This window comes from Chelmon rostratus, chromosome 2 (genome assembly GCF_017976325.1).
Source record: "Chelmon rostratus isolate fCheRos1 chromosome 2, fCheRos1.pri, whole genome shotgun sequence".
In the NCBI taxonomy this organism is placed as follows: Eukaryota; Metazoa; Chordata; class Actinopteri; order Chaetodontiformes; family Chaetodontidae; genus Chelmon; species Chelmon rostratus.
In genome coordinates this window covers 21,615,695-21,632,740 of record NC_055659.1, presented here as the reverse complement: position 1 = coordinate 21,632,740, position 17,046 = coordinate 21,615,695, and the positions used below count along the sequence as shown (strand labels likewise).

The 17,046-nt window shown below is 44.0% G+C and overlaps 3 protein-coding genes across 4 annotated transcripts in view; all 3 read left to right on the top strand.

Annotated features, from left to right (window-relative positions):
- LOC121614838 (paxillin-like) overlaps positions 1-11,104 on the top strand; it is a 28,239-nt gene extending 17,135 nt beyond the window's left edge. For both annotated transcript variants that reach the window (XM_041948928.1, XM_041948936.1), the window contains exons 7-11: positions 5,576-5,734; positions 6,343-6,516; positions 7,932-8,013; positions 8,133-8,281; positions 8,372-11,104. In XM_041948928.1, coding sequence (XP_041804862.1) covers positions 5,576-5,734; positions 6,343-6,516; positions 7,932-8,013; positions 8,133-8,281; positions 8,372-8,638 — 831 coding nt within the window. In that variant the 3' untranslated portion in view covers positions 8,639-11,104. The remainder of the gene's footprint in view (positions 1-5,575; positions 5,735-6,342; positions 6,517-7,931; positions 8,014-8,132; positions 8,282-8,371) is intronic.
- On the top strand, positions 37-5,569 carry LOC121614827 (flocculation protein FLO11-like). Its single transcript, XM_041948917.1, has 2 exons — positions 37-2,309; positions 3,261-5,569. The coding sequence occupies exons 1-2, from the start codon at positions 750-752 to the stop codon at positions 3,618-3,620; spliced, it is 1,920 nt and encodes a 639-aa protein (XP_041804851.1). The 5' UTR covers positions 37-749; the 3' UTR covers positions 3,621-5,569.
- A 2,176-nt stretch (positions 11,105-13,280) lies between the features above and the next one.
- Positions 13,281-16,336, top strand: rplp0 (ribosomal protein, large, P0). The gene is made up of 8 exons (XM_041948965.1): positions 13,281-13,327; positions 13,624-13,731; positions 13,854-14,029; positions 14,371-14,458; positions 15,134-15,280; positions 15,456-15,641; positions 15,725-15,865; positions 16,118-16,336. Exons 2-8 carry the CDS (start codon positions 13,678-13,680, stop codon positions 16,268-16,270), a joined length of 945 nt encoding a protein of 314 aa, XP_041804899.1. The 5' UTR covers positions 13,281-13,327; positions 13,624-13,677; the 3' UTR covers positions 16,271-16,336.
- The last annotated feature ends 710 nt before the right edge of the window (positions 16,337-17,046 follow it).

Sequence of the window (17,046 nt, the reverse complement as noted above, 5' to 3'; positions counted from 1 at the left end):
CTTAGGACTGTGCGTCAAATATTTAGTGGTTTGGATGCCTGTTAAATTAACTGCATTGCATTAGACTCTTTATTCAGTGTCTCTTCCATATTTTGTGGTGCTGTAATGTCAAATGGATTGCTCCAGCTGGCAATGCTCCACAATAGAGATGGTGAAGTTTATTCTGCTCAGATATTCTGCTCTTTTACATTTTCCATAGATTTCACTTACAACTGTAGACCTTTGCATCTTGAAATGGCATATTGACATTATTCAACACAGTTAAGAACGAACTATTTTCCCTTTGTTTGTTTGAACTGACAACCAACTTTTAACTTAGAATTTACTTTAAGCTGGTGTCACACATGACCAAAATCCGAAATATTAGATGACACTTTATTTGTATGACTGTGCAATTTGTCGCAAGCGTGCAATCATAGACATAACGTAATGCAGTCCAATACAATTTCCCATTCATGCCCATTAGCATAGTATAGCAACAAATGTTACCTTTGTGAAGGTTCGTGTTCAGTTTTGTTTAGCATTTGTCAAATAAGTGTTCATTGTCAAATTTTTAGATTTAAAGCGATTCTGTCCACCCCCTGCACGTCTGAGGGCAGCAAGTAACAACATCAACAGCAAGTTTATTCAATTTGTTTTAAGTTTATTTTTCTCATATTTTAGGAGCATTTATTTTAAGACAGTTGAGTGAACTGCCCCAGCTTGGCTTTGTGTGTGAGACAACTTTCAGTTCATTCCCTTTGTTCTCAATGTGTTTTTCCTGGTCTCTTTCTCTTTTCTCTACCACTGTGTATGTCTTGTCTTTGTTTGGACATTGGATCTTTACATTATTCCACTCACCTAAGTCTGGCTCTCAGTTGTCTATGAATCAGGAGGCAGTAGACCCTTCACTGGTAGCCGGTTCACCAGTTGTCCAATCAGTAACCGTCCCATCAATAAACCCTAATATTGTTTCAGTGGATGCTCTTCTACCTTCTAGTAACACCACTCCCTCCTGTACCCCACTTCCCCTGGAACTCCATATAGATGAAGACAGTTGTTCAGCCCCCACATCTTTGGCTTGTTCCACTGTAGTGGGAGAGTCCAAAAGCCTTCAGTATTCACAGATCCAACAGATTGGGGATGGTGTCAGTGTCACCACCTCTGAGATCTCTCATGTGGAGAGCCTCAGTATCTCTAGTACCATAAAGCCTCCTAGTCAAAGTGAAGTTGACAGCTCTACACATATATCAGTCACTAAAATCTCTGCTACTCAAGTCTCAAGTCCACTTGGAAAGAGTTCAAGTCCAGTTACTGCTGGCAGAAGTTCTAGTCCAGTATCCACTGCCATGAGCTTCAGTCCAGTAGTTGTTTCCAAGAGCCCTAGTCCTGTCACTGTATCTGTAAGCCCTAGTTCCATTCTTAGAGCCAAGAGTCCTAGTCCACCTGATCTTAAATACTCCAATCTAAGTCTTTCTTACAAGAGTCCGAGCCCAATCTCTAAAAGCGACAGTCCAGTTCCTGTGAGTCAAAGTCCAGAGGTGAAAACTGCTAGTCCAGTCACAGTTCCTAGGCTTTCAAGTCCAGTTCCAAAAAGTGCAAGTCCAGTGACAGTCCCTAATATCTCTGGTCCAGTAACTGTACCAAAGAGTGCTAGTCCAGAAACAGTTCCCAAGAGTGCTAGTCCAGTGTCAATTCCAAGACTTTCAAGTCCAGTTCCAAAGATTTCAAGCCCTGTGGCAATACGTAGCATCTTTAGTTCAGCAAGCGTACCCAAAAGTTCTAGTCCTGAAACATTGCCAAAGAATGGTGGCCCAGTCATACTCCCAAAGCTTTCAAGTCCAGTAACGGTTCCGAAGAGCGAAACTGCAGTTCCTAAGAGTCCTGCTTCAGTCGCCAGAAAAATTTACACAGTTGCAGGGACCAGCAGTCCCAGAGCATCACCAGTTCAACTTGCTGCCGCACCATCAAATAGCCTCTCTTCCCCTCCCTCAGATAAGCAGGGGGGGGAAATACTGGATTTATCATGGCCATGCCGGGAGCCTTTATTGGATGATGCTTTAGACAAACTTTTATCCCCTGACTCCACCCAACCGAGTGAGAACCAGCCACCTGCCTCCCTTATGGCTGGAGATGAAGACAGGTCTTGGGAAGAGGAGGACGGAATCTACCCAGATCTCAGCCGAGAGGGAACCCTGACGCCCATGACTGAGTCCAGCTGGATGGATGAGTGTTTCACCCCCTCCACCTGCCCTGGGACACCAGATGCAACGCTGGACCTGCCCACCCAGCAGCCCTCTGCTGTTGAGCGGCTATCTGCTTCTGGCCAAGTAGGACGCTCAACTTGACTCTCCCAAAATAAGCTGCTGGCAAAAAGCTAGAGAGGACTTAGTGTACCCCATGTGGTCTTTCTATTATTTGGCCACGTGTTCTAAGAGGTTAATTATCTCTGACAACAATGGTAGAACAGCTGTGTCAGATAATTGTTCAAGCAGAATGAATCTCTAGTTGCCGAAATGAGCTTGTTTTGGGAGAGCAGCTCCTTCTGATACGCAAGGAGCTGTGCAAAAGTACAAAAAGTGTCTTGATAAAGAGACATTCCTCCATCTGTGTGGTGTGATGCATGTGGTGTCATTGCATAGCAATTGCAAAATGGCTTGAGGCAGAAATCTCCCTGTAGGGACTATTTGTGGCTGATGTTGAAAGCTTAGCTGAAAGGATGTTTCCGCACGCTCCTACTTGCCTCAGTCGACATTGCTGTGTTAGTCACAGGGCCTGGCCTGTCATGTTTACCCAGCGAATGGATGATGCAAAAAATGTGTAGTGATGGTATCAACACCAAAACAGTATGGTGGATATTTTTCATTTTTGCTGCTGCATACACGCACCAAGAACGTGCATACGTGATTAAACAACATAGAAGGACTTCTTTTGGCCTTGCTTTGGCACGTGCAGACTTATGTGCAAGCATTTTGTGACAGGTCTGTGTTGTCTTGAGCTTGTTGTCTTCAGCTATCCAGCATGCCATGCCACAGATACCTGAGTAGTTTTAAGCTGACTTGACATGGAAGGCTGCGCTTAGCTTCTGCAGGTAAATTTGCCTGACAAAAGCTCCAGAAAGGTACAGTATATTCCGCAGTGGAGCCAGAGGTTGAGTGTTTTTGCCTCCTGAATGAGACCTCATGTGCTGGTCCTGCCCTGCTTGTGTTTATAACCCTACATGGACTCTCTGGTGAATGGTTTACCCCAGCGTCCCACACCTCATATCATCTGCCCTCCAGCTCAAGTCAGTTATCCGCCGCACCAAAGAGACCTCCAATGTGCACCCGATGTACAGGGAGGGAATGTTACGACGTAAAATGGGACCGATCATTGTGAATAAGAGCAACTCGCAAGACCGACTCATTGAGGAGCTGCAGGGGAAACTGGGAATTGGTCGGGCAGAGCGGACCATCCGGCGTAAACAGCAGCCAGATGATTGGCTGACGGAGGGAGTCATTGTTATGTCCAACCCACAGCGAACACGTGAAGAAGGGGCCCACCCATCTGTGGATAAGGTAGACATTAAAGGGGCACAGCAGGAGTCAGTGCTATTCTGGGACCACATTAAAGCGACAGTCAGAAACTATATGTCACTCTGATGGTTTATCTTTTGTTTGTTTGGCCTATGGTCAAGAAATTAACTGGCAAATATTAAATATATATGATGTCTCATCGCATTGCTATAAAAGTTGTATTCATCTTTGGCACTTTAATCAGTTCATTTTGTGGTGTCAGTTTTGTGTCTATTACCATTTCTTTTTCTTCATTCTGTTCACACCTGTTTTTGTGTGCTACCTGTTTGCTCTCCTCTCTTTGCTCTCCTCTCTTTGCTGTTTCCTTTCTCCTTCTTTCTCCCAGATCGTCCTCCCTCCAGAATCACCTGCCCCACAGAGAAAAATCCTTCCCCCTCTGCAATCTCCCCCAGCACCCAAAAAGCCACCCCCAGTCAAGCAGACTCCTCCGCCACTACCTCCTCCCCCTCCGACCCCTCCCCCTCCTCGGGAACCCACCCCGCCACCCCCCAAGGAGCCTACTCCTCCCCCCAAGGAGCCAACTCCTCCCCCCAAGGAGCCCACGCCTCCCCCTGTCCAGCCCCCTCCATCACCTAGCCCTCCTCCCAAGCCCATCACACCATCTCCGCCTCCCAAGGTCTTTATATCAGTGGGTTGTCAGACCGAGTACGACCCCGTCTTCCCACCAATGCAGGCATGGATCACCTTTCTTCACCTCCCCTTCTCTATGACCTCATACTCTCCTTCCACTTTCTATTGCTCACTTCCTTTCTTTTACACGTTGAATTGTTTTACTTGAGCGTTTTTGTGGGTCATCTGGTTCAAATCCAACAGCTGCACTTGGTGCTATTTTATAATTTGTCTGGTCGTTGACTCTGTTTTAGACCTCTGGTGTCCACTCACGCCAAGTTCCAGCAGGTAGCCTCTTTAAAGCTTTGTCTGACATCCAACCAGTTCAGGTTATGACTGGTGCTGACATTCAGACTGGAGAGACTGAGCCCCTTTTCTAATTCTGACATCTGACGGCGCCATGGGCTGTGTGTTCAGAGTGGAGTGGAGAGTTTAAGAGCTTAGAGGCAAGAGGAGCGTAACCCCCCATGTTCCCGGCACACTAACAGTCCTGCCATGTGCAGGAATGGTAGGCTCGCAGTGCAACTGAAACCTAATCTGCCACATGACAGCACAGTTACCACCACAGTTATAGCATCCCCCACAGGACGTCCATCAACAGGTCCCACTAGGTTAGATACCATCAAGTTGTTGAATGCCATGTACGTCACCCCTTTCAGAATCCATAGTGTCTTTATTGAAGTAGATTTTTAGAGTAGAAGATTGATATGAAAGCTTGAGTACAATTGCATTCAGGTCAAACAAGTGGCTATTTTATTTTGTCAAAGGTAGGCTGGGCCATTTTTGTGTGTGTTAACAGTGTGTGTGTGTGTGTATATGTGTGTGTGTGTGAGAGAGAAAATACATGGAGCAGAGATGCTATTTTCTCTCTAAGAAGAATGTAAGAGTCATGAAGCTCCAGTAACAACATCATCTGAGAAGGTCTGTGTTTGCTTACATTACAGTAGCCAGACACATCCAAACACACACACACACACACATACATTAGGGTTTATGAGAACATATTTTGTCCTGTTTAATATGTCCATGGCTTAATTTCTCTGCATCTCGTCTCTGTCTACCTGACAGAGGAGACAGCAGAGCAGCATTTAAGTTGTTCGCTTGCTCTACTACTTACAATTCAGGGGGAGACTAATGTTGTATGACATGGAGGTAAGTCCAAAAAATGATTGTCCAACATAATGAGAACATATACCAAACACAGACATGGTGATTAGTAAAGAAGAACAGGGGTCATTATACCCACACAAACAATGACATGACGAACTATGACTGCAGAGCTAACCATGGTTCTGATTCAAGACTCCGACTAAATGTCATTAGCTTAAGCATAAGAGCTTTCTGCTGTTTTGTCAACTCGTCATACATCTGAATGGCATAGTGAAGCCTCTTTGGTCTTCCGTCTCCATCAGATCCAGTCCCAGGGAAAGACTTCTCCCACCGGTCCCCCCAAACCAGCCAACAAGCTGGACAACATGCTGGGAAGCCTGCAGTCCGACCTCAACAGACTCGGAGTCCAGACGGTGGCTAAAGGTGTCTGTGGAGCCTGCAAGAAACCCATCGTTGGGCAGGTGATGATACGCTGAATAATACACACACAAGTCAGTACACATTCAAGCACGACTTCAGTGGGGGCACAAAAGGAATTTAAACTTTTGCACACATGATTTCTGTCGTATACATCCACACAAATCACCAAGTGAAGCATAATTTAGAACTCCACATAAGCTTTCAAAGCATTATCTTAGCTCTTGTTTTTGTTGCGGATGATTTGATTGCAGTCCAGATGTATTTGCCCAGGTTGGAGGGCGTGTTTCACATACCTCAGACTGTGCTGATGCCTTAAGGTCCAAGTTGATCAATCTGTCAATAATTCATTCAATATTCTTCTGTGTTTTACTACATTTACATACCTGCTTACGTTCAGACTTCTGATTAGCGCATACATATTCTTCTCAGTGAATCCCGATCCAACAGAAATGGACTGGAGCTATTTTGAATATGTAAACATAAATATTAAACATCTTACTCTTGTGTTAATTGTCATAAGAGCTGCTTCTGCTGTTTGCAGCATCCCCTTTGCTTCTTGCATGCAAAGCTGCAGTTAATGTCTCTGCTGAGCCAGTTCTTTCCCTGAGAAGCTCATTGTAATTTAATGCGCTGTGTCTCCCCGCACCAGGTGGTGACTGCCATGGGCCGAACGTGGCACCCTGAGCACTTTGTGTGCACCCACTGCCAGGAGGAGATAGGCTCCAGGAACTTCTTTGAGCGAGAGGGGCAGCCTTACTGTGAGAAGGACTACCACAACCTGTTCTCACCACGATGCCACTACTGTAATGGACCCATACTGGATGTTAGTAATGCATACATTAACACACACACCCACATACGTCAGCATGTTTACCATGGAAGGGTGGATAATGATATTTATTTATTCATAACTTAATGGATTAAGGCCTTACTGGAAAAATCACTACATGTCGGAAATTGCCTTTACACTATGTGTCAAGCAAACATTGACAGTTGATGAGATGGACACGCACGCACACACGCACACAGAGTCCTAGAGGCATAAGAAGTGAAGGGAGAAGGGCTTCCTTGTTCATGCAGACTAACCCATATGTCCATCTTACTGCATCCTACTCTCCTCTCATTTGACAGCACTCAGCTTTTTCCTCATTGTGACACACTCTAATCTGGGGGTTTTCAGCCTTTGCACACACACACACACACACACATACACACACACACACACACAGTGCCAGAGGTACTACACAAAAGGAGTAGACAGCAGACATTAACCTAAAGGCCAACATGAGTCACTGCCAAGGCTTCCTAGTTCACTACTTCTCTTTCTTTCTTGTCTGTCTGACCTTCCGTTGGTTTACAGTCATACTTTTTTTTTTGGGGGGGGGGGGGGGGGGGGGGGGGGGTTACCAGGGCTAGGTGTGGGATTGTGTCCTCTTTGAGTTTCTAAAAATTGTAAAAGATATTTAATGCTGCAGTGTACATATACACACATGTTTATATTTGATCAGACTTCTGAGTTGATTGTGAATTGGACAGTTGTTTTATAATTTTGCACCTGATTTTCTCATTTACTTTGCTGATGCTCATTTACATGCAGTATTTTTGTCCCCTTATGTTATTTTTTCCATTTAGTTGCTCGGTATTCTTCTAAACAAATGATAAATGTTTAAGATCCCCCCCAAAAAAGAAAAACAAAACAAAAAACCCAGCCCTTTTCCAACACTGCACCTCCTGGTGGCAAAGTGAAGAACCGCATGTGCTCTCAAACACGACAGCGTTTGCAACAGTGATTAACAGTGATTAATTCTTGCGCTGCTGCAGGGACTGAGCAGGTTTGGATGTTTTGAAATCTGTTACATGGACAGTCAAGTCAATTCAGTTTTACTTATTTATCCCAAAATCAAAAATCACACACTTTACACTCAGCGCAGCATATAAACCCGCCGATGAGCGTCCTTCCTGCTGAAGCTGCTGAGAAATGCTATCAGGCCTGGAAAACATGAGCGAACAGTCCCAGCATTCCAACACCTCCCACACTGCCTCTGTGGACTTTGTCTGCCCTCTCCTGGCCTCTGCCTTTCTGATGTGTTTCTCTCACAATGATAGACATACATGTTTTTACTGTGTTGACATTATTTCAGAGCAACATGAAGAACCCCCTTTTTCCTGATTATTCAAGGGTTACACCTTTAAGTAGCCACTGAATGGCTGACCTTTTGTTTCTCCTTTGTTTCACAGAAAGTAGTGACTGCTTTGGACAAGACTTGGCACCCAGAGCACTTCTTCTGTGCCCAGTGTGGAGCCTTTTTTGGACCAGAAGGTACCAACTGCTCATCAATTAATAACACAACACCTGGCTTGTTCAGAAAAAGAGCGATGTTGAATTTTCATGACCAAGAGAAGCAAAGTGAGTGACTGTGTGTCTTTGCTGCCCTCTAGGTTTCCATGAGAAGGATGGAAAGGCGTTCTGCAGAAAGGACTACTTTGACATGTTTGCCCCTAAATGTGGCGGCTGTGCTCGTGCCATCCTGGAGAACTACATCTCTGCTCTCAACTCACTCTGGCACCCCGAATGCTTCGTCTGCAGGGTGAGTCACTCGACTCCATCTGTAATGAATCTGGGCATTTTCTGTCAAACCGTCATCATAAATTCTACCTCTTCTCCTCTGACTTTTCAGGAGTGCTTCACGCCATTCATAAACGGCAGCTTCTTCGACCACGACGGCCAGCCGTACTGCGAGTCGCACTACCACGAGCGGCGCGGCTCGCTGTGCTCCGGCTGCCAGAAGCCCATCACCGGCCGCTGCATCACTGCCATGGGCAAGAAGTTCCACCCAGAGCACTTTGTGTGCGCTTTCTGCCTCAAGCAGCTGAACAAAGGCACCTTCAAGGAGCAGAATGACAAGCCCTACTGCCAAGGCTGCTTTATTAAACTCTTCAGTTAGACTGTGTGTTTGTGTATAAATGTGTGTGTACACGCGTCTACATGTTCTTTCACATGTCCGGATGTACGTGTGGATGTGTGTGCACTCACATGTATGAGTCAGTGAAGTGTTTTTTGAGACTGAGGGCGTTGATGCGCTGGTGGATCACATCATTAAGGGTGAGAAATGTCTCTGACTATTATTGACCCTTTACACTGAAGGGACTTCCCCAGCTGTCCAACCTCTCAGGCTTGGCATTTCACACTTTTGCTAAAGACATTTTTAACAGAGCCCAAAGAGATTTTCATTTGGAGTTTTCTCCCCGTGTGTAGCAAAGAAGATATGTTAATTTCTCCTTGTGTGTGTGTACATATATAAGCATATGAGGGTTTAATTAAGAGCCCTAATTTGTAAATGATTTTATTCCCCCACTGCAGGGCAAGACCTTGCACCATATGGTAGTTTTATGCAGATATGAGACAGCTGCTTAATTGCATGGACCACGGAGAGTTGACTAAAGCAGTTAGAAAAAAAAGAAATTGACTTTTGAGTGTTGAATGCCCAGTGTATGGCCAATGAGTGTTGGAACAATCTATGAAAAAGATGTTATTTTTCTAGCTTTGGAAACTATTGAGGTGCCATTTAATAGAATCATGAAAACACTGCATATGTACACGCACACAGACACACACTGAACTCTTCCTTCCCAAATACCAGTTCAAACTCTTTGTACACTCTAACCACAGATCTCTTGATGAGACCGTCTTAAGGTGCATTTTACAGGCGTCAGCAAGATATTAGCTAGTCCTTATTTTTCTACTCTTTTACTATGAAAATGAGCCCAGATGTTTTCTCCGTTTCAGCATACATTGCATTCACATTCATGCTCTTGTAACTCCAATCAAGCATTAGAAAGAAACCTTTTTTTTTTCCCTGTAGCAACATGGAACGTTTTTGCTTTCCTGCTGCAAAGTGTGCGTTTTGTCATTTACAGTAATGTTCAAATAAAATTAAACAGTTGTGACTCCAGATGACAAAAAGTAGGTCAATAAGAATAATGTATGTGCTGTGGTTATTAATGTTGAACTTGTGGTGCAATTTAAAATGAGCCAAAAACAAAGGTGATTGTCTTTACTCCCATTTAAAAGTGGAGGTTCTACTGCTGTACTACCCACACAGAGTAAATTCAGAAGAATTCAATTCAGAATAAATAATGCCTCAGTTCACCATTTTCCCCAGATTTTGCCATTGCTTCGGTTGTGAATTTATCAGTATAGTAAAATCTATTAATACGGCTGTTTCAAGCTTTAGAATATGGTTGTTGGATTAGAAGCATGCTTTCTTTTATCTGGCGTTTTTTTGTCAGCACTAGCTGCCAATTGCTGTTACAATCAGAACTGAAATTTCTATACCTGTAATATGCTCGACTTTGTGGCAGAACTGTGTTTTGTCGCTGTTTTGATGAAAATATATATATTTTTGAGCTGTTCGGGCTCACACTGATATGCAAAGAGCTGGCTCTATCGGCATGTAGGCTAACAGTAGGTTACCCTGTTCTCACATCTCGTACCAGCTTGGATTCCAATGTGTCAGACTTCCAAGGAAACGCGGCCCTGATTGTTCTTACCGAGTCATGGACTATGATCCAGCTGTCAGAGTTTATATCAGCGCTTGGCTCACTGATGGAAGCTGGATGTCAGTGTTAGCTGGTCAGGAAGCAGAATACAACACCAAGCCAGGGCCAAGCCTTGAGCAAAACTTATGTAATGACTCATTTCATCTTTATTTTACTTGCAGCTCTGTTTTGCCACATATATACGAGACAATGTGTGATTTTTTTTTTATACAATACTGCTTGTCTTTAATTTTGATCACTAGGTGTGCAAGGAGTGAATACACAGTATCCACATTAAGATTATTTTTACGTTGAGAAGATGTTTGCTCTTGTGCCAAATGTGTCAATGCAATAAGGTCTTATACACTGTGGCGTTCTCAACCTTTCCTGTGATTTGACTCTTCATGGGCTGAACTCTGGGAGAGGCTTCTTCTGCTGTGGATGCATCTTAACTCATAACACCTTAACGTTTACACTGTATTAGGCAAGCCAAGGGGAAACCTTCTGTACTGAGTCGTTTAGCAGGCAGTATGGTGTACACTTGTAGCTGATTCAGATTTACAGGAAGTAGCAGGGGAAAATGAACACGAATTGCGAGTTAATTTTGCCCCGTGTATATTTATCTGCTTATAGTTTTTGCTTCTGTCAAAGAATTCATGAAAAAAAAATCAAAGCCTTTTACTGTTAAAGAGTAAGTGAACTTTGCTTTGTAAATGGAGATGTCCATGTGATCTTTGACTTTTTTTTAATTTTCTCATGAGCCACAACTTTTACTGGCTCTCTGTTTGGGTGGGGTGTAAGCCTATGTGGGTCCTGATTACTGACTGATTATTATAACTGCTGCAAATAAAATAAGTACTTGATTTCTGGCATTGCTTTGTCTGAAAATGATTTTTTGTGGTTTCTCTTTCCACCCATACCTTCTTTACTCTTTAGAGGTTGACAATAAACCAGATCTTTGGCACACAAGATCTTCACAAAATATTAAAACACACAGAGTGGAAGTAATCGGCTTGATTTTTTTAAAAGATTATTTGTAGAATTGCAGAAATTGTTAAAAAATATGAATTTCAGTTACGAGTGAAAGAACAGAAGAGGTTACATTTACCTGTGTGATGCATAATAAAATAAATGCTAGCCCCACCTTCAGAAGGAACACTTAGTGGGTGCATGAAATGCTGGACATTTGACAGTTTAGGACAGCATTTATGTTGATTCCCAGTATTTTGGCCTATGACCCCTTAAAACAAAGGGATGCTTGTGTGATCAAGTAATTCAGTAAATTATCATGACCCCTTGCATTTTTTTTGTGACCTGTCAGGTGTTGACGCCCAGGTTGGGACCCATGATGTATTTTAACAGTGGGGAGTATGACAAGGCACTGGAGAAGACAGTCCCTCCTTTGGTTAAACAACATGTCAACAATCCGACTGTCCTGCTGAAAGGCACTAATTCAATACACCTGAGAGACACAAGGACAAGACCACACATCCCTATGGCGAGGAGAGGCTGTCACCTTTAGTCTGTACTTTGTGAGGACTTGGAGCTTTTCAATAAGCTCAGAGAGGCGCGGGCGGCTATCCAGGATCTCCAAGTATTCCAGGTCCTGCAGCTGGTGAAGGTGTAAGAAGTCTTTCTCCAGAACATATTCATGGCGAAGTTTGAGACTTTTGAGCTTTGGATAAAGTTGTGGGATTTGCGCTGTGTGAGCTCCCAAATGTGAGGGCCAGGGGTCTATGTGAAGGTGCAGGAGATTTGGCGCCTGCGCTGCTATGGCTGCCATGGCCTTTGAGGATAATCCTGCAACACACAATGTGAGGTTGGTCACTGTGGCTGGGATGGAGGCTGCATAAGACTTCGAAGGCGGGCCTTTGACGATGACCAAGGTTGACAGTTGAGGGAGGTCACTCAGCCATGTTTTCAGGCGACGCACAGATAACGGCCATCCTTCCGGCACCTTGTGATGTGAGTGCTTGTAGAAAACAGCAAGACGCTTCAGGCCAGGTGTCAGTCTCATTGCATCGTCTGGTAATGTATGATCCATGCAGTCGATAAGTTCCAAACTGGACAAGGCTGGGGCCACAGCTTGTCCGGGTGCACCTTCTAAGGGACCTCGGTTGGGTCTGGGAGGGGCGTGCACCATTTGCACAATGGAAAGTGAGAGATGTTCAAGCTTAGGCAGGCAGGTAAGAATGGAGCGAACCATCAAAATTGTGTCTTCAGAGATCCTCATGTGGTGACAGACCAGAGATGTAAGATTTGCAAACTGGGAGACAGCAGAAATTAAGTTACCTGCTCTTATGGAGGGGAATGTCACATTCTCACACATACTAAGGTGAGTCAGCTGCTGGGGTTGGCACACTGCTGAAGCCTTGAGCAAAAGAGAAGTGCAACTGCTTCTAATAGCCAGACGCTTTAAACTGGGAAAATCCTTTAAGCAGTCGAGAGTCGCTTTGGAGCTTCGGTCCACAACCAGTGTGGTGAGAGCAGGAAGGGACAGGGCGAGCTGTCTCCAGTGCTTCTCTTTGCTGCTCCTCACCACCGCACTGGCGACTTTTCTCCGTCGAAGAGTGGCCCAGAACTGACTGTTGTAAGAGCCATTTTGAAAATCCAGAACTACTGACCAGTCTTTCCAAAGAGAGCCGCGGTCAACAAGTTTCATGAAATACTTGCAGGATGTCCGGACGCTGAACTTGTCTGTCGCTGACAGATACCCGAAAACGTGGTTCCAGACCTCTGGCGGAAGTAGTAGAGCCGGCTGTGCCATAACTTTACTCTGCTAGCGCATGTGTTAGATAGTTGGCTTTCATTTGGCATTCATTTTATGGGCTACCTTTAACATTAGACCTGTTCGACGAACACCGACAACAACACGCTTCTTCCTGCTAATGACAAGGGATTTATTCAGTGAACTGCTGGCTATTGTGGAATTCCATGTATTGGCGTGGTATGGTAACAGCGATGATTGACAGAGCAACCATCCAATAGTTGTGTAGCTCATGCTCATAACTCCTTTGTGATTGGGCACTTATTTGGTATATATTCTCCGCGCGCCCTTCCTCTTCCTCTTTTTTCACGCGACCCTCGTGTGTAAGGTAGGGGCTTTATTTCGCTCGTTCAAAAACTGAAAAAACTTTAAATTCATTGTAATCTTAGTTTGATGGATTTTTGAATTCATGAGTTAAGCAACTGTGTCAACTAAAGATGTTTTATATCCTGTAAATTTGTGGTAACGTGACTAAAACCTAGCGCGGCCCAAAAATACTGTGCTAGGCTTGCTATTAGCAGCTAATGCTAGCTATCGACCGTGCTTTAGCCTGCACCTCGAATGTTCTCTCGTTTGTTCTGTGTCTGAAGTACATTAGTTAACGTTTTCATTCTTTGGATGTAGGTACCACCTTGTCTTTAAACCAGCTGTTTAGCGATCCTTGGAAGCACTGCAAAGATGCCCAGGGAAGACAGGGCCACGTGGAAGTCCAACTATTTTATGAAAATCATCGTAAGTAGGACTTTACTTATGTGAGTTTATATTTAACATTACGCACAATCTAATCTTTCTTGCTGTTTATATTTCTATAAGTGTTTATAATTGTGCTGACGTATTTCGCCCTATATTTGTAGCAACTCCTGGATGACTTTCCAAAATGCTTCATTGTGGGTGCAGACAATGTGGGCTCCAAGCAGATGCAGACCATCCGTCTGTCTCTGCGGGAGAAGGCTGTGGTGCTGATGGGAAAAAACACCATGATGCGCAAAGCCATTCGTGGCCATCTGGAAAACAACCCTGCCTTGGAGAAGTGAGTTTACTGTTCCCTCTACTTTTATAATCATGAGCCATTAGTTTTTTTGATCAGGATACAGGGTGCCTAAATCCAGATCCACGTGTGTTGATTCAGAGACTTACAAGCTCTTTTTTTCCCACCTTGTGAATGTGCAGGATAAGTTACAGTGCAGCTTGTGCAGTGCTGCTTTGTCGTTCCCCCTGCAAACACTAATTTGTCTCCAGCTATCCCTGTTTGTCTACATCCCTCCGACAACCAGGGACGCACGGTCTCAGACACTTAGCAACTCAGCAGTGTCTTTATAAAAAATATTAATCTAGTCTCATATCTTAACAGCCACTCCTGTGATTTGACAGGCTCCTGCCCCACATTAAAGGAAATGTGGGCTTTGTCTTCACCAAGGAGGATCTGGCTGAGGTCAGGGACTTGCTGCTGGCCAACAAGGTAAGTCCTGAGAACAATGTGACTGCAGGTGTGCAGATGCAACTACTTGCTATGGTTCACTTATTTGTACACCCATGCAACTTGGCTCTAGGTTTCTGCTGAAGTATTTGCAGTTATAGATGTACGCAGGTGCCAGTTTATTAGGAACACAGTCAATATAAAAGTCTGCATTGTATTAACATAAGGTAGTTAACAATCTACCCTTACTGGTAGAAATGGGTGAACAAAGTATTCATAACACCTCTGGTATTTTGTTCAACAGTACCATAAGCTGCACCTTACAAAATGACCATAAATTTGAGCCAGCACATCAAACTGAAACATTCGACTTAAATGTGGGTTGGATTTATTGCAAGGCTGTTGACTGTGTTAAATGCTGCACCTATAAATTAAACCTTCATCTCAAGGACTAACAGCATATTCTGTGACCGTAGTGACATGCAGGATAAGTTACAATGCAGCTAGTGTGGTGCTGCTTTGTCGTTCCCCCTGCAAACAGTAACCTGTTTCCTCGCTATACCTGTCATGTCAGCATCCTTGACTGCCAGGGACGTAAGGTTTCAGACACTGAATCAAAAGTTAATGTTGAGCCTCTGACACCCATGTTCAAAACTACCCTGTAAGACTTAAGTTCTAGCCAAGTATTGTACTGAAGTGTTACACTCAATACCCCAGGTGCCTGCAGCTGCCCGTGCCGGAGCCATCGCCCCTTGTGATGTGACTGTGCCTGCCCAGAACACTGGTCTGGGTCCTGAGAAGACCTCTTTCTTCCAGGCTCTGGGTATCACCACCAAGATCTCCAGGGGAACCATTGAAATCTTGGTGAGTTGAACAGTATACTGTGGTAGCTGAAATTTCACTATGCTGCTGAACATGTAGGAAGGGTTGCCACATAATAAGGTGTATGTCCTAGGCTTATTCAGAGAAACACATGGCTTTCAAACCAAATGTATATCAGTGTTTGCATCAGTAACTAACCAGCATTTTATGTTCCCAGAGTGATGTCAATCTGATCAAGACTGGCGACAAGGTTGGTGCCAGCGAGGCCACACTACTCAACATGCTGAACATCTCGCCCTTCTCCTATGGACTCATCATCCAGCAGGTGTATGACAATGGCAGTGTTTACAGTCCTGAGGTGCTCGACATCACAGAGGCTTCTCTGCATGGCAGGTTCCTGGAGGTGAGATACAGTGCTTGTATAAGGAAGCAGTTTTGAATGTGTAGCTGCAAATTGTTTCATGATGTAAAATTTGATTTACTTAGGGTGTGAGGAACATCGCTAGTGTGTGTCTGGAGATTGGTTACCCCACTTTGGCCTCTGTCCCCCACTCCATCATCAATGGCTACAAGAGAGTCCTGGCTGTCGCTGTGGAGACAGACTACTCCTTCCCCTTGGCAGACAAGGTATGCTCATCAGTAATTTATCCCATTCGTTAACCTGCATGGTGGGCTACTGTGTTGTGCTGCATTGTTGCTCCCTGTACAAGAGCAACATTTCTGTTTCTGGTTGGTCAGGTACACTTGGTCGCAGATAGCCCTTCAGAGTTTACAAGTTTTACTAGAATGCTGAAATCAGTGTTTAATGTGCAAGATTTGATTTGTATGACAGAAAGCAACTTATAAACAGAAAACTAATGTAACCCTTTGTCCTCACAGGTCAAGGCCTACCTGGCTGACCCATCTGCTTTTGCTGTTGCGGCACCTGCAGCAGCTGCCGAGACTGCTGCAGCTCCAGCTGCTGCTAAGGAGGAGGCTAAGGAAGAGTCTGAGGAATCAGATGACGACATGGGCTTCGGTCTGTTCGACTAATAAAAATACAGCGAACAGAACAATGAGTCACATAAAACCATGATTCAATAAAAACTCTAAACTCCATGTTCCTTGTGTGAATTTGTTTTACAGTAATGAATTGGATCTCAGATTGCATGTGGTATACTACATTTGCATCCTGATTCTGATGCTTGTTGGTTGGAGACTATGGAGGGAGTCAACTTGTAAATTTGACTTGCCTGTTCGACATTGGCAAGTTGTTAAAGCAGTTACTGAAATCCATTGTTGGCTTGATTTAGTTTTAAGCGGAAGTGACACTTACTACTACGTCAAACATTTTAATTAGTGGACGATAAGCACTGACGGCTTCCTTTCGGGCGTGTCACCCTTCAAAATAAAAATGCTACCCTGTAGCTGTGGTCGATTTTTGTGACTAGTACCTAAAACGGATGTGGGTTTCATTCGTTCATGAAGTACCTGAAATATAGCGATTTGGCAGAACAGGATTATAGAAATCCTACAGATGACAAATGAAATTTACTGATGCCATGGCAAATTCAAACGTGTCAACAATGGCTGCCTTCTAACATATGTTCAGCAAATACAGTCAGAAGCCCGGTTAAGGTTGACAGTGAATGATCATGATTACACTGTTTACTATTTTTAATATTTTAAAAGTTTCCTTGTCGCTCTTATATTTGGATCGCATATTTTCATTTAGGATTTCTAATTTGGGCTGATATTGTGTTTCATTACAACAACCGACGCTATTTTGAAATTTGCTGAGTCGCCATTACTATTTATATTACATGGGT

Bases quoted from the DNA above. Each gene is read 5' to 3' on its own strand.
- LOC121614827 (XM_041948917.1), top strand. From the start codon at position 750: ATGTGTTTTTCCTGGTCTCTTTCTCTTTTCTCTACCACTGTGTATGTC. The intron at 2,310-3,260 runs GTAGGACGCTCA...TCTGCCCTCCAG, and splicing joins GGCTATCTGCTTCTGGCCAA to CTCAAGTCAGTTATCCGCCG.
- rplp0 (XM_041948965.1), top strand. From the start codon at position 13,678: ATGCCCAGGGAAGACAGGGCCACGTGGAAGTCCAACTATTTTATGAAA. The intron at 15,642-15,724 runs GTGAGATACAGT...TGATTTACTTAG, and splicing joins TGCATGGCAGGTTCCTGGAG to GGTGTGAGGAACATCGCTAG. The intron at 15,866-16,117 runs GTATGCTCATCA...TTGTCCTCACAG, and splicing joins CCTTCCCCTTGGCAGACAAG to GTCAAGGCCTACCTGGCTGA.